The sequence below is a fragment of the Miscanthus floridulus genome, chromosome 17 (assembly GCF_019320115.1).
Source record: "Miscanthus floridulus cultivar M001 chromosome 17, ASM1932011v1, whole genome shotgun sequence".
Classification (NCBI taxonomy): Eukaryota; Viridiplantae; Streptophyta; class Magnoliopsida; order Poales; family Poaceae; genus Miscanthus; species Miscanthus floridulus.
Window position 1 is genome coordinate 102,469,043 of NC_089596.1, and position 16,159 is coordinate 102,485,201.

Sequence of the window (16,159 nt, forward strand, 5' to 3'; positions counted from 1 at the left end):
TAATTGTACAGTTTGGTTGAACTTTACGAGACGAATCTTTTGAGCCTAATTAGTCAATGTTTGGACAATAATTCATAAATACAGACGAAAGTGCTACAGTGTTCGCCATCACATCAAACCATGTACAAACGCCAACTTTGCCGCGAACTAAACGAGGCCCTAGTGAGTTGTGACTTGAAAAAATAAAAGCTCGGGCCTTTCGTCTTGAACGCAGAGGAAGGCGACACTTTTGAGTACGGAGTACCATGCACTCAGGATGTGCGAATCGTGATTCTCCGCTCGTGCTCGCGCCGTGGCATTTATCCGTGCAAAAAAGAAAAAAAAACGTAGGCGGCACTCCAGTGAGCGTGCGGTCGGAGGCACGCTTTTCTCGGCGAAAATATTCCCCAAATGTCCATGGCGATACCCGTACGCTTTTGTTGCCCGTTGAGGCTTTGACAAAAGCGTCGAAATGGCAGCAACGAAAACCATGGAAAAGCGAACCTACGAGCCGGGGAGGGGGTTCACGCCCATACTCTACACTGTACTCCGTAGTACAAATGTGTCGTTAGCCAGCCAGCCAGTCGCCCAGCCCTGGCTGTGCACGATGAACATGAACCCGTACGCGGCAATGATACACACGGCTGGGATAAACCGGCCAGCCTCCTGCACCGGGCATGACGCGCGTGTACGTTGGTGTGCTCGTGAATGGTTTTCCCCAGCGTCTCTCTCTCTCTGCCCATGCTGGCGGCTCCCCAAACCAGACCTCACGGCGGGCACGGGACACGGGACGGAACAGGAGCAGAGAGGGGAGCGAGACGCGTGGTACGACACGGGACACGCAAACCGGTCGCGCAACGAATCATGGTGCCCTCCGCTCCCCGGCTCGGCGGCTCCCCCCACCCCCACCCGCGCGCCGCGCGCTTCGGGCGTCGCGTTCGCCTGGTCGCATCAGGCAGGCGGCCCCCGCCCCACGCGGGCGCGGGGACTGCCTGCCGCTCTTGCTCGTCTCGTTTCCTTTACCTGCCTCTGCCTGCCCGGCCCTCGGCGGCTCGGCTCGGCGCGACGCGTACGTGGACGTGCAACGACCAGACCAGCGAGAATCCGAATATCCGTCCAGTACAGCCCAGATGAGTGTCCTGCTTTGCGTGGCCGCGTGCGCCGCCGCCGCAGCTGTTTTGCTGCCCCGCCCACTTGCGACGGCGACGGCTGACGCGCGCGCCGTGGCCCGTGGTACGGTACGAGACTACCAGAGTCGAATGCTGCGGCGGACCGAACGAGACGTCGTGATCTCCAAGGTTCCGCGTTCGACAGCCCAGCAGTAATACGTCTACGCTCGCGTGAGTATTAGTGTTGGACACGGGCGATTAGCGTGACGTTTTATATATTGCACCGAATGGAGTAACAGCAAATAATGGTGTCGTTCGCTGGGAGATTTATGAAAGAAAAATACTATCCTAGATAAAAAAACAGATCAAACAAATTTAAGGACACACAAAGGACCAATACTAGTACACGATCGATCACACCAGCCACCAGGGGGACAAATTGTCTGCCAGGTCCTGTCGTTCATTAATTAGTCTTTGAGTCTTGACCGGCACTGATAACCACGTACGACTTGTTCTACAACTGCTAGTAGGCCTTCTCTTCTTTTTTTATAGCTACTCCCTTTCGTGTCAACAATAGTACGTTACTATTTATATTTAGGGCTGTAAAATAGTTTATTATAAAAATATATTTCATCATTATCTAATACGAGTAATATTTATTTAATATCATAAATATTGATATTTCCTTTATCTATAATCGATCGAGATTAAGATCGAAACCATAACACTTTGCTAGAATTGCTTTTTTTCCGAGTGACTTGAGAGTAGTCTTACCACAGAAACAGTAGACCATAGATAGGCCCATTTGATTTGCTGAATCTTAGTTGAAAAACACTGTTCTGGCTGAATTGTTGTAAGAGAAAAATACTGTTCCGACTAAAAAAACAAGCGAACAAGCTGGACATGGGTAAGCCGGCCTATTAGGGTTACTACTGTAGAACACATGCTATCGTGAGGTCGGTGAACTCGTCGAGGGTATGTTCACGCCACAAACTCAATAAATCCTACTCAGGCCGCAAAATCGTGATAACAAAATCGTTTTAGTAGTCACGCCACAGACACTCAATCGTTTGTTGGTTTCAGCCAGCCCAAATCAGCCATCCAACAGTGTTTTTCTCTAAAAAAAATCAGCATCAGTCAGACTAAACTAGCACCAGCACCGACCAGCAAACAGGCCCAATAAAGCCGTCCTACTAGTACTCGTACGTACGTACTCGAGTACACGGAGCAGTACTGGCACAGTACAAGAGAGGCCGACGTGAGAGACGAGTGTCCATGTCTTTGGTCTTCGTGACCAGGGAACGCCAGTCCGTAGTTTTGTACTCGTACTCCGTATCATGCACTGGTGCCGGCACACAAAGCTCCAGTCAACCGGAAAAGCCGACCCAGCCGACAACAGGGCCCCGCGGCTCAGAGTGCGTACAAAGGCCACAGCCCCTCAGCAATCTCTGCCTGCTTCTGCTCCTGCTCCTGCTCCTGCTCGCTCGGTGCCGAGGGCCGTGCACGGGCGGGTCCCCAACAAGCGGAAGCCAACAGTGGACGCAGTGACCGAGCGAGTCACGCACGCAGACGAGACGACCACACCAGACCGGCTGCGCAAGCGCAAAGCAAGCCTCAGCGGTCACAGCCTCACAGCACTGTTCACTGCTGGTGGCTCGGCCGCTCGCCCCCGGAAAAGCAGAGCGGCGTCTCCCCCGTCCACGTCTTGTCACCCTTTGGAGGCGTCTGTTTCGCCATTAAACTTGCAGCTAGAGAGTAGCTAGCGGGGTACTAGCAGCAGCTAGCCTCTCGTCGCAAGCCAACAAAGGTTCCTCACTGTTCACGCAGTGGTACTCCTAGTACGGCTGTGTTTAGTTTCCAAAAATCGCTATAGTAGCCATCACATCGAATGTTGTGATACGTGTATGAAGCATTAAATATAAACGAAAAAAAACTAATTACATAGTTTGGTTCAAAATCGCGAGACGAACGTTTTGAGCCTAATTAATTCATGATTGAACACTAATTACCAAATAAAAACGAAAATACTAGAGTAGCCAAATTCACGAATTTCCCAAAGTAAACACAGCCACGTCTTTTGATCGGCTACCCCGATGGGCCCGTAGCCCTGGGCCTCCCAGGCGCGGCCTGACCCTGACCACCAGACCACCGAAGCGAGAGGTGCGCAGGTGCGGTTGCGGCACGGGGGAACACCGGAACAGGGACAGCGCTGTCGCTCGCTTGGCGCTGCCGCTGCCGCTGCCCGTGTGGTCTGTAGTCCGGCCGGATGCCATTGCCATCCACTGCTTACAGTTACAGCAGCTGGAAAAATCTACTACTAAACATCTTCTTCGCTAACCTGAGCACGTGGCGCGGTGGCGGCGGCTGGAGCTGCTCAGGTCGCAATCACAGGCCTGATACCTGGCAAATTGGGCAAACATGGCGTGAGCTCGAGCCCGTCCTTTTTCGTGTACCAGCAAAGCCTGAAACTACTCCAGCAAAGCTAGTGGAATAGCGCCTCCTGGAGCAATGGAGTAGTAGTAGTTTTGAGTTTTCACCGTGGCCAGTCCGCCACGGTGCCACTGGTCCCGGCGGGCAGCGCAGCGCAGGAGCTCGTGAGGCAGGTCGAATCGGGGTGACGACGACGACGCATGGAGCAATGCGGGTGGATACGCGATCCGCGGGGATGGAAACACAAACAGCCTACAGCCCCCGGAGCCCCAGCCCATGTCGGCAGCACGCAGCAGGTCCCCAGGCGCGGTGGCAGCGGGCCATGTGGAGGAGAGGCGACGAGTGGAGGCTGCCGCCCAGAGCCCCAGACCTGACCTGAGCACTGCACGCAGCAGCGCAGCAGCAGGGCGCCGAGGCAGCAGCTCTGACTCTGACCCACACACGCCCGATAAAAGCGAGGAGAAAGTTGGGGTGGGACGCTTCGGTCTCACTGCCGTGTTGCCAGACCTACGCCCTACGAGCCCCTCTCCACGCAGTCGCAGCTCACTGCTCAGCCTACGCCCCTCCTCCACGCCCTGCCAGTGCCATCCGTTTTCCAGCCTCTTCGCTTGCTCGTAGTGAATTTTTAGTTAAGGCCTTGTTTAGTTCCTTTGAAAATTCCAAGTTTTTTCACTCTCTTTCCATCACATTAATTTTTAGCCGCTTGTATGGAGTATTAAATATAGGTAAAAAAATAACTAATTACACAGTTTAGTTAGAAATCACGAGATGAATCTTTTGAGCCTAGTTGGTCCACGATTGGACAATATTTGTCAAATAAGACAAAAGTGGTACTATTCATCAGGTTGAAAAAACTTTCAATCTAAACGTGGCCTAAGAATAATATTTTCCTCTCACATCAAACTAACCAACGATAAATAATACACAATCGTTTACGTTTACTGCCTCTAACCGCTCTGGCGAGCAGGAGTAGGACTAGCATCGGATTACAGTACAGTAGAGAAGAGGCGATCGATCTCTACTCGAATGAGTGGCTCGGCATGGGCTACGGGCATTGTGTACGCATGGGTGGCTGCCTGTATACTGCTATCTGGCGCGGTGACTGTGCGCTGCTTTTGGTGGTTTCCGCCCAACGCCCGTTGTTTCTTGTTTGTACACTGGCCGGTACGAGCCGGAGCGGTGGCAAGTGGCAGCGACAGCACCATCAAATTTGGAAGCGGCGCGGCCCCAGTGGGGCAGCCGCGTCAATAGTCACACGCTCTGCATGGGGGGAGACAGAATACTGTAGTGCCACAGGAGTAGTACGTACTCGTACTCCTACTCGTAGTATCTGTTTCACTTCTACCGTTCTACATTCTACTACTACTATAATAATGTAACATCTAGACATCTCAAATAATAATAGTAGTAACTTTCTATATTTATCTCTGCCTGGAGGATTTCCGGCTTCAACCCTCAAATTTGCGCGTTTCGCGAACAATTTTCACGATAAACCAGCGAACAATTTTCACGATAAACCAGCGAACCGTCCTGTTTAGCCTAGCTTATCAGTCACGTGAATAATATTTTTCTCTCATAATAAATTAGTAAACAGTACTCTACTGCTACCATGAGTCCACGACACGTGAAAGTGAATCTGCCCATATTCGTGCCAAGCGTGGCACGCACGTGATTGTTGATCCACTGGAGCATTTCGCAGACGTTTATTTTCGACAGAATAGCCATTTTAGTCCCTTATTACTCGAGGCTCAGTTTCGTTCTTGAATTTTCAAAACAGCCGTTTTAGTCCTTAAACTCTACTTTTAGGCGTAAATTCGTACTAGAACTATGAAGATGATCATTTTAGTCCTTAAACTTTATATTTTGAGCTCAATTTCGTTTATAGACTATCAAAGTGTATTTGGTTCTTTAAACTTCTATTTTTAACTCAACTTTGACTATGTTCTATGTGGAATGCTGCACTGTTGCACCTCGCTAGCTCCAAAACCACCCACAATTGAAGATAGAAAAATAATATTCATACAAAAACTCTTTCGTGGCCATTTATATGTATATCCGACTAAATAATATTTGTGGGAGCAATTATAGTTGAAAATAGAAGTTTAAAGAACCAAATACACTTAAGCTGTGTTGCGTAGGGTCTAAAAATGTTTTAGTTGAAGAAATGTCAAGAAGTGTACTTTTAAATTTAAAAAGGTGATTTAATAGAAATCACAAATACAAATCTCTTAAATCTATAATCTATAATTTACAAAATTAAATTGGATCTGAACTTTGATACTATAATCCCATACCGTGAGGTAAAAAACGATGCTAGGTAGGATATCGATTCTTCCAACCCTGCATTGCAGTGATGATGTTATCTGGATCCTTAACTCTCGATTTTACATATTTGAGTCCCTAAAGTTATATTGTGGTGTTATTCTGGTCCATAACTCTCAATTTTTGATATTTGGATTCTCATAGTTGATAGTTGTACGACAATGTCATCCAGGTCCCAAACTTGCACACAGATGCTACTAACGAAGCACGATAATTGTGTGTTGAGCCGTGAGTTCAGAAGGCGCTATTCTACAAGTTTTGGGATATAAATATCGAAAATCGAGAGTTGGAGACATGAGTAACAACACTGTACAAGCTTAGGGACTTGAATATCAAAAATCAAGAGTTAGAAACTCAAATAATGTCATCGTGGAAGTATAGACACCGCTCATAAATTTTACTCGATATTAGCAAGAAGGAATTTATTTACAAAAGAGAAAGACTAGCAGCCTATTGGTTTGGGCTGGTTTGGCTTATAAGTCTGGTCGGTTTAATGTGAAAGAAAAAATATTGTTCATTAGCTAATAAGCCATGACTTGTAAGCCAGATACGAGCAAATAAATAGGCTAAAGTACTCCAGATGTTGTGGTCGTAGTCAGTGTTCGGCTAATCTTATTAGTCAGCTTATTCGTTGGTTTATAAGCTATGATACAATATTTTTCTCTAAAAAAAAAATCATCCATGCAAATTAGCACCCGCGGCAGCCAGCCGAACGCTCCGTTACATCAGATGCGGTGCGCGGCGGCGTGTGGACCACCTCGGCGAGGCGACACGATTGGTGAGGTGTCGTGCCAACGCACGGACATCAACCTCGCCCTCAACCGCAACTAGAGTCTGGCTGGCTGGTTTTGTTTCAGCAAAAAAGAGGTCCTAAACTAAAACGCAAAAATGACTGAACGCAAGTAGTACATGGGCAGCCTTTAATCCACAAACCAGGATGTACAAACTAGGACGGTTTGAATGACATTTAAGTAAAAGCATCAACCAAACAAAATAATAGTGTGGCAATAGAACAAAGGAAGAAGGAATGTAAAGTTTTTTATACAAGAAATTATGTCTACATGAGAATCAGGATAGAAAGAGACGTGAGTACATGATAGGAGAGACAAAATTTGTGGTTAGATCAATTCTACTTTTAAGAAAGCATCTGTAGGAAAAAATAATTTCTTTATGTAGCATGTACATATGACTTTGGTAAATTGGAAACTCTATATGACTTTTTAAATTTAGGAACTATCTCATGATTTGCCCTCTCATAGATCACTGAGGGCTTGTTTGGTTTGGAGTGATTAAACTATATGTACAAATTGTAGTCACTTTTACTCCCTAAAATGCAAAATGGGTGAAATAAAAGGTGACTAAAATAATTTAATCCCCTTTATTAGTCTCCAAGGGGTGATTAAAAAGTGACTAAATTTTAGTCCATTAACCAAACAGAGCCCTAGAGAAGTCCTAAAAAATAAAATATAGAATATAGTTTCTATAGTTGTCAAGTCATGTAGACATTATTGGTCTTGTTCGGCTTACCCCATATTCAACTTGTTCGGCTTCTTTTTTCAGCTGAAACAGTATTTCTCTCTCACAACAATTCAGTTAGACCAGTGTTTTTCAGCCAGTTTCAGCCAAGTTTCAGACCAGCGAACGGGGCCATTATACATACAAACCAGTATTATACATAAAAATAAAATGGATGGTTTTGTTCAAAATGTTTTTCTATCCAGTCGCGTGTCTTCTCGTGTCTCTCTCTCTACCTATGTATCTTCGTATCTTAGTTACTGTGTGGACACTGTTTGTTGTCTAAAAACATTTCCTCCTCTTTTTTCCTTTATTTCAATAGCAAAATCGTTATTTTTATTTAGTTGATATCACTAATTTACTAGTAATAGTGATACGCATCGAGATCTAACTATTATTACCCGAGTGAACTAGTATTAAGATTGACCGTAGATGACGTGGCTGTAGCATACTACTCCTTCCGTAGTGTAGCGAGCCAGCCACAGGGGCGGGAGACAGAGTGACAGGGACAGCGACACGCGCAAATGGCTACAGGGAGTTGATAGTAATGGACGCCTGACCCGGGCCGCGCGAGTACGGACTAGCAATGACACTTGACGACGCCTACCCAGCGACAGAGTACAATGCTTGTCTGTGCATAGTTGTACAGGGACTACGACACGTTTACTGTATTATGAATGAATGAAGAGGGCGTTTTAGGTCGTGTTTGGTTGGCATGAAATGTTTGACACATGAAACTAGTATTAAATATAGATTAATTACGAAATTAATTATATAGTTTGTGACTAATTTAAAAGATGAATTTTGTAAATCTAATTAGTCTATGATTTGATAATGTTGTGCTACAGTAACATATGCTAATGACAGATTGATTAGGCTTAAAAAATTTATCTCGCTGGGTACTGACACACTATGTAATTTATTTTTTTATTAGTATTAAATATCCCATCTAACATTCTTTCTACACACCTACTAAATTTTAATCACCGGATTCTACACCACCTTGGACTTAGAGCACAGTACATGTGTTGATGTCACGTTTATCTTGTTCGACCCCGATAGGCAGCCTACCACCGTTCCACCTGCCGCCTGCGTGTACACGGACGGACAGGTGCGTCTACAGTATCCTTCTGGTTTAGATTGAAGTTAGGAATTAATATTTGGTATCGTAGTATTTTTATTTGTATTCGATAATTATTGTCTAATTATAACTTAACTAGGCTTAAAAAATTCGTCTCGTAATTTACAATTAAACTATATAATTAATTATTTTTTTATCTATATTTAATATTTTATACATATGTTCAAATATTTAATGTGATAAAAAGAGTAAAAAAACTTACAATCTAAACTAGGCCCTATACTGCTCTCGAGTCCAGTAGCAGTGGAAGAAAATGCAAGTGGCATCGTCACGCTTGTTTAGATTGTAAATTTTTGCAATCTGAATATTGTAGTACGTTTCGTTTATATTTGACAAACTTTGTTCGATCATAGGCTAACTAGGCTCAAAAGATTCATCTCATGATTTACAACCAAACTGTACAATTAGTTATTTTTTATCTATATTTAATACTCCATACATACGTCCAAAAATTGATGTGTACAAGTGCCTCAGTTACCGTACCAAATAAAATAAATACTCCTGTTCCTTGCTGCAGTACAAGTGTGGTGGTGGTTTGCAGAGCACTCCACTGTTGCTACTGTCCGCATCCATGCACGTCTCTCTCCTCTGCCGCCAGCCATCACTGTGCGCGCCTCCCGCATCGTCCGCTCTCTTCTTTCAACCTTCCCGGCCCATCTCTCTTAACAGCTGCAGCGGCAGGCCGGCAGCTGACCAGTGACCACCACACCGCTCCGGCGCTCTCCCCATTTTTTTACTACAGTACTACCACTCCACGGTCGCCAAAGGCAAGAAGGGCGTTCGCTGGAAGGTGGAATAGTGAATTTTGGAATATTTCGAATGGTTGAATAGTATTCTGTGAGAGAAGATAAGCTAAAATAAGCTGAAATAAACGGGAAGCATTACAGCCGAACGTCTCGAAGAACTCAACGCAGCGCGGCAGTGGAGCAGGACTGCAGGGTATACTCCAACAAGTGTTGATTTCTACTGGCACACACGGCACGGGCACGGGCACGGGCACGGGCACGGGCGCCCCCCTCACGCACCCTGCGTCTTTTCCGGTTGCAGCCGGTGCTGGCTGGCTGGGCTCACAGCTACAGTGACAGCCACGCAACCCCCGCCCTCTCTGTCCTCGTCTCCCTCTACCCTCCCTCCTAGCTATAGCTGGATAGGTGGTCTGTGGGGAGGAGTAGGAGGGTAGCTTGGTTGTAGCTGCCTATAGCCTCGGCCTCCATACCCCCCCCCCCCTACCACGATGTGTCGCCCCACCACACCGCCCTCTCCGATGCTGCCTCCCTGCTAACCCCTCCCCCTCTCCCTCCCTCTCCCTGGTGGTTCTTTCTTCGCCTTCTTGCCCTGCAGCCTCCGCCCCCACCCTCCTCATTAATCACTTGCTAGCTCCCTGCCTCCTTCCTGCTCCCTGCGTGCCGCTCCCCTTCTCGTGCTCCAAGCCCGTGCCTCGCCCGCAGCCGCCATGGCGGGGATCGACCTCAACGACACCGTGGAGGAGGACGAGGAGGAGGCGGAGCCCGGCAACGCCTGCTCCCAGCAGAGCCGGACCAGCTCCGCGGCCACGCCCCCGCCGCCCCAGCCGAGGCCGGGCGCCGCGGTGTGCCTCGAGCTGTGGCACGCCTGCGCGGGTCCCGTCGCGCCGCTGCCGCGGAAAGGGAGCGTCGTGGTGTACCTCCCTCAGGGACACCTCGAGCACCTCGGCGACGCCGCCGGCGGAGGCGCGCCGGCACCCGCCGCCCTGCCGCCCCACGTCTTCTGCCGCGTCGTCGACGTCACTCTCCATGTGCGTGCGCCGGTTCCTGCCTCCGCGAGCTCCTCAATGTGTGTGTGTGTGTGCCTGCGTGCGTGGGTTGCCCGTGCCGGTGCGGCATCCATTGACTTGTCCTCCTCTTGCGCTCGTTGCAGGCGGACGCGTCCACGGACGAGGTGTACGCCCAGCTCGCCCTCCTCGCCGAGAACGAGGTTCGCGGAAGCTACAGTGCACCAGCGGCATTGGATTCGGATTGATTTCTCTGTTGCGTCCATTAAGACGGGATTTTGGTCTGATTTGTGTTTCTTGGGGCGCTTACTTCCGGCGCGTCGTGCAGGATGTCGCGAGGCGGCTGCGCGGAGGGTCCGAGGACGGGAGCGCCGGGGACGGCGACGACGGGGAGACCGTGAAGCAGCGGTTCTCGCGGATGCCGCACATGTTCTGCAAGACGCTCACGGCCTCCGATACCAGCACGCACGGCGGCTTCTCCGTGCCGCGCCGCGCCGCCGAGGACTGCTTCCCGCCTCTGGTTCGCTTGCGCTGCCTTGGAAAGCTTCGACCTTTTCGGTGCCCGGTTGGTGCTCTCAACTGCGATTCTGAATCATCTGCTCTTGGGGCGTGCAGGACCACAGCCAGCAGCGGCCCTCGCAGGAGCTTTTCGCCAAGGATTTGCTACGGAACAGAGTGGAGGTTCCGCCACATTTATCGAGGTACATGAACAAATACTGAGATATCAGCAGGCTTCTGTACTTGTTGACCCTGAATCATTCAGTATCTGTGAATGATGTTGAATGGTTGCACTTCAATCGGTGATTAGTGTTTTATATGACTTGCATTTCTTGTTTGGATTGAGCACAGTGGAAATGTTCATCTCTGTTCACGTAGTCCAGGATTTGAAGCCATGATTCCTCAGTCACCCTTTGGCTATATATGTCACCATTATGATCAGAACTAGTAATGATTACATGTTGTGGGTTGTACAAACTATGCCAATGCTTCCTGCTCTCTGCATTGCTATCTTGTGTGCTATGCTCTGCATTTCTCATGTCATTGGTTAGTTATTGCAGTTGTACTTAAAATTTACCGGTTTTGCTCATGAAAATCATCTGATTTTTTGTTCGGAAAGTTATGGTCCCATTTTAAGGGATGTAAAGGACAAACATGAGAAGTTATATGTCATGTGTGTGGTCCTTGATTTCTGATGAATCTGCACCTGAATGTGATGCAGGCCAGCCCCGCAGGCACCTTTTAACCACTGGATGGAGTGCATTTGTCAATAAGAAGAAGCTTGTCTCAGGGGACGCCGTACTATTTTTGAGGTAGGCCACCGCGAACATGGAGATAATTATCACATGTTGGTGTTGGTCCTTTCTGAGGATTCCTCATAATTTTCAGGGGTGATGATGGGGAGCTAAGACTTGGAGTGCGCCGTGCAGCTCAGCTAAAAAATGGATCTGCTTTTCCAGCTCTTTATGATCAGTGTTCAAATCTTGGTTCACTAGCTAACATAGCACATGCTGTGGCCACAAAAAGTGTGTTCCACATCTACTACAACCCCAGGTGATGATGAATATAGCTGTTTCTGTTTAATGCTTTGCATGTTCATGTTGATGCTGATCTTAGATAATATGAACTAAAATGTGATTTTTAGCTACAATGCAATAACTATTTATTGCTGGTTGACGAGGATTTGAAATCATGTGTGATATCATTTCCTGAGCTGTTTCATGTAGCACAGCAAGTCCCATTACATTAGTTCCAAGTGCTACCCATTTACCATGACATAATTCATCTAGTAATTCAAGACTCTTACTGGAATCCAACATTAAGTGATATTATTGCTCTTTGAATTGATGTTGCCACCTGCATTTGGACCCTTTCAATCAAAAATCTAGTTCCACAAATCTTTTTTTTGATATTATGACAAGTACACAAGTAGTGAGTGACCTTTGGTTCTTATGTATCTCATGTGCATTTTTACCTTCTTGGATCCTGATGTGGTAAATTAGAAAGTGTAAATATTCTCTAAAAAATGGAAATATACATGAGCTTTGCTGCAAGCCTTGCCTTTTTGTCTACCAACAATTATGGCCCTGATGGCAATTACTGCTTTCCAAAAACCTTACAGATTAAGCCAATCTGAATTCATTATACCATATTCGAAGTTTATGAAGAGCTTCAGTCAACAATTTTCTGCCGGTTTGAGGTTCAAAATGAGATATGAGAGTGATGATGCTTCTGAAAGAAGGTTGGTGTGCTCCAAAAGTTGTTCTCATCTTTACACGGATTTATTATGGTTTGACACATCAGAGTTCTATGCAGATGCACAGGGATCATAGCAGGAATTGGTGATGCTGACCCCATGTGGCGTGGTTCGAAGTGGAAATGTTTGATGGTAATGTTGCCTTAAGTTTTAATGCTTCACTTTCTGTATAACTTTTCTGGTGGTAAAGTTTAGTTACATATGAAAATAATCCGTGTTAGATACTGCCAGCGACATAGCCTAGGAAGATTCTTCAGAGTTTGTTTCTATCTGTTGTAACTGAATGGGCCAACGGCCTCAACGTTCCCATGACGCCTAGATTGTAGGATCGGCTGCTAGTCACGTTGGTTGGCCTAAGCTCTGGTTCATGTATATGTACCTCGTCTGAAAGTAATGGAAGTTGAGTGATTCTCTCTAGTTCTTCTCTCTTACAGATACATATAGAATATAACCTGTATCTTTATACAGGACACTAAGCATTTGCATCGTGTAGTTGCCTTTGCCACCTATTTGCACTATTTGCTTGCTAATAAGCCAATAAGCAATCTTCCACATCTATTCAGTAATACAATGCACATCCAATGTTGAGGATTGCAATTTGCTGCCTACTATGCATCCTGTGCTCTCTGTTTGATGTAGAAGGCTGATCGAAAATGACATTATTTTTTTACGTAAGTTTTCTCCAGAGCACATTCTTTGATGAGCATCAGTTTAGAGGCATGTTGTGTCTATATCTAAAGAAGAGGCTTGCCTTGTGCCAGCCTGGTTTCCTTGATCAGGGCACTTCTAAGTAAATCGTTAAAGTATGAAATGTAAGTGGAATGATAAAATTGGTAGAACTTGTTTTGCATTGATCTGATCATGGAAATATATACATGGTGAAGTAGTCTGGTGAAAGGGTGTCTTGTCTCGATAGGATATGGCAACCATTTCCACTCTCTGTGCCAAAGGACATGCCCTTTGGTGGCTATGGTAACCACCTAATACACTTACTAGTGCCTACTCTAATCTTTTGATGAGATCTCTCATGAAGAGGTGTCTATTTGTAGAGGCATCTTGAAGAGGCACTTATTTCACAACATAAATAAGTTTATTTCATTTTGGTTTCTTATTACCCTGAGTGCACATTGCGGGGGCACTTAATACTCTCTCTTGACTTAGTAAGCCAGGTTTATATTAACCAGTTATTCGTTTTTGCAGGTCCGATGGGATGATGATGTAGATTTTCGTCGACCGAACAGGATTTCTCCTTGGGAGATTGAGCTGACTAGTTCAGTTTCAGGATCCCATATGTCTGCACCAAATGCAAAGAGACTGAAACCATGTCTTCCCCCAGACTACCTAGTTCCAAGTATGTCTGTTCTCCCCCCCCAGCCCCCAAAAAGAATAATAATAAAACTGCCCACTTAATGGTTATGTTGTTATCTTCCTTCATGAGTAATATTTTCATTTTGGTAGATGGAAGTGGTTGTCCTGATTTTGCGGAATCTGCCCAATTCCACAAGGTCTTGCAAGGTCAAGAATTATTGGGTTATAGAACTCATGATAATGCTGCTGTTGCAACTTCTCAGCCATGTGAAGCAAGGAACATGCAGCACATTGATGAGCGAAGTTGCTCCAATAATGTGAGTAACAGTATCCCAGGGGTTCCGAGAATTGGTGTCAGAACACCACTAGGAAACCCTAGGTTTTCCTACCATTGCTCAGGCTTTGGGGAGTCTCCAAGATTCCAAAAGGTCTTGCAAGGTCAAGAAGTATTTCATCCCTACAGAGGAACTCTAGTCGATGCAAGTTTGATAAATAGCGGCTTTCATCAGCAAGGTGGTTCTCATGTGCCTACTCAAGCGAGTAAGTGGCATCCACAGCTTCATGGATGTGCTTTTCGTGGGCCACAAGCACCAGGCTATTCCATCTCAATCCTCATCTCCACCATCTGTCCTAATGTTTCAACGAGATAATCCAAAGTTGTCCCCGTTTGAATTTGCGCATTGTCACTTGGATAAGAATGAGGATAGACGTGAAATGTTTGGCCATGCTGGAGGTATTGGAGGAACTGAGCGAACGATGATGCTCCAGGCTCATGTTTCTGGAGGAATGGGAAATAGAGATGTGACCATCGAGAAATTTCACCCCACTATTGCTGTTGGAAAAGACGGATCAGATAACAGGGAAGTTAGTAAAAATAGTTGCAAAATATTTGGCATATCCTTTGACTGAGAAGGTTCCAGCAATCAAAGAGAAGGACTGTGGTGATACCAACTATCCATCCTCCTTCCTGTCTTTGAAGCAACAAGTGCCGAAATCGCTGGGCAACAGTTGTGCCACTGTGAGTACTCTACACCCTGTAACCTTGATGTCATTCTAGAGTTACCTTCCTTTTGAACTATAAAATCCTGCAGATTCATGAGCAGAGGCCTGTTGTTGGTAGGGTGATTGATGTTTCAACAGTGGATATGATGATCTGATCTGTTAGTAAAATTGCCTTGTCCTGGAGGTGAAGATATACTAGTACCTTTGTCTTCATGTTAGTGACACTCAAAGCATATAAGTTGACTGTTCTTGTCCTCATGCGCTTATTGTTGCGTTGTATTTTTGCGTTGTATTTTTGCAGGCTGTGTTGCGTAGTGTGGATAGTCTCAGGTGGTTGATTCGGTATCATGAAGGTGGATGGATCGAGGATGCTGACCAAACTTGTATCCTAGTTGTAGTTGTTAGAGCACTTTGTATGACAACCGTCAGTGCTCCGTGTTTTCAGCATTTGTTGCTGCTTACAACTTGCCTCTATGTTTATAAGCCGTATGCTATGGCAAACCCATTTATAGAGGGTTTGTTTGCATTGGCACAGTTCTAGACTATAAAGTATTATTATGAGAACAAATTTCTTGGGGCCGCTTGACGCCTCTGCCCCACCCCCATATCGTTCTGACATTCAAGTTGGCATGTCGATCAAAGTAGGCTGTATGCTGGCAACAGATTAACGGCGGTGCCAATGATCTGAGAGGTTAGTTGTGCTACTAGTCCTAGATGTCATGTTTAGAGCAGTCTGCCAGCTCATTTGTCATGTACATGTCGGCACTTGATTTGTTATCTTGTTAGAACAAGTGCGGTTCATAGCCATCCTCCTATAGCGAGAGTGGTAGCAAAATCCCAGGACATAAAATATGGTTGTGAAAACTGAAATAGGTCGGACAGGGAGCACCTTTCAGGTCCCAGCCTGGTGAGGCAGGCCTTCAGCTCGGTGATGTGTCCGCAGCGAGCGCGTGTTTGCAAGTCGAGTCGTAGTTCTCGACGAGAAGCCCAGACAGTTGTGCAGATTCTGCACGTCCTTGCATAGACATAGTTGTCTCTGTCGGTGCCAACGTCTTGGACTTTGGTCGTCCGCCCGTGACCGTGCCTTGCGCCCGAGGTCCGCCAAACCACCGCCGCTCTGAAAGCATGCCGCACTTCCTCGCCAACACCTGTTTCTCTTCGCACGAGAGTTGCCGTCGCGACACCGCCTCTTTACGATTATGTTATGTAGTGTCGCCTGCGAACCTTGACCTCCGTGGTGGCTTCTGTTTCATCTTTCCTCCGAATACCTGAAATTTCGAGCGAGGTGTGTCACTATAAAAACATAATCATGGGTTGGAAAACTAATGAAGACTGAATGAACATGTTTA

At 46.4% G+C, this 16,159-nt stretch overlaps 1 protein-coding gene across 1 annotated transcript; it reads left to right on the forward strand.

Annotated features, from left to right (window-relative positions):
* The first annotated feature begins 9,799 nt into the window (after positions 1-9,799).
* On the forward strand, positions 9,800-15,415 carry LOC136514971 (auxin response factor 15-like). Its single transcript, XM_066508669.1, is given in 15 exon segments — positions 9,800-10,270; positions 10,393-10,449; positions 10,575-10,766; positions 10,862-10,909; positions 10,911-10,947; positions 11,466-11,556; positions 11,633-11,797; positions 12,366-12,485; positions 12,560-12,632; positions 13,701-13,851; positions 13,959-14,401; positions 14,403-14,708; positions 14,710-14,826; positions 14,900-14,994; positions 15,112-15,415. Coding segments are annotated over 14 exon segments (2,187 nt in total). The 5' UTR covers positions 9,800-9,949; the 3' UTR covers positions 14,966-14,994; positions 15,112-15,415.
* Positions 15,416-16,159: the final 744 nt, after the last annotated feature.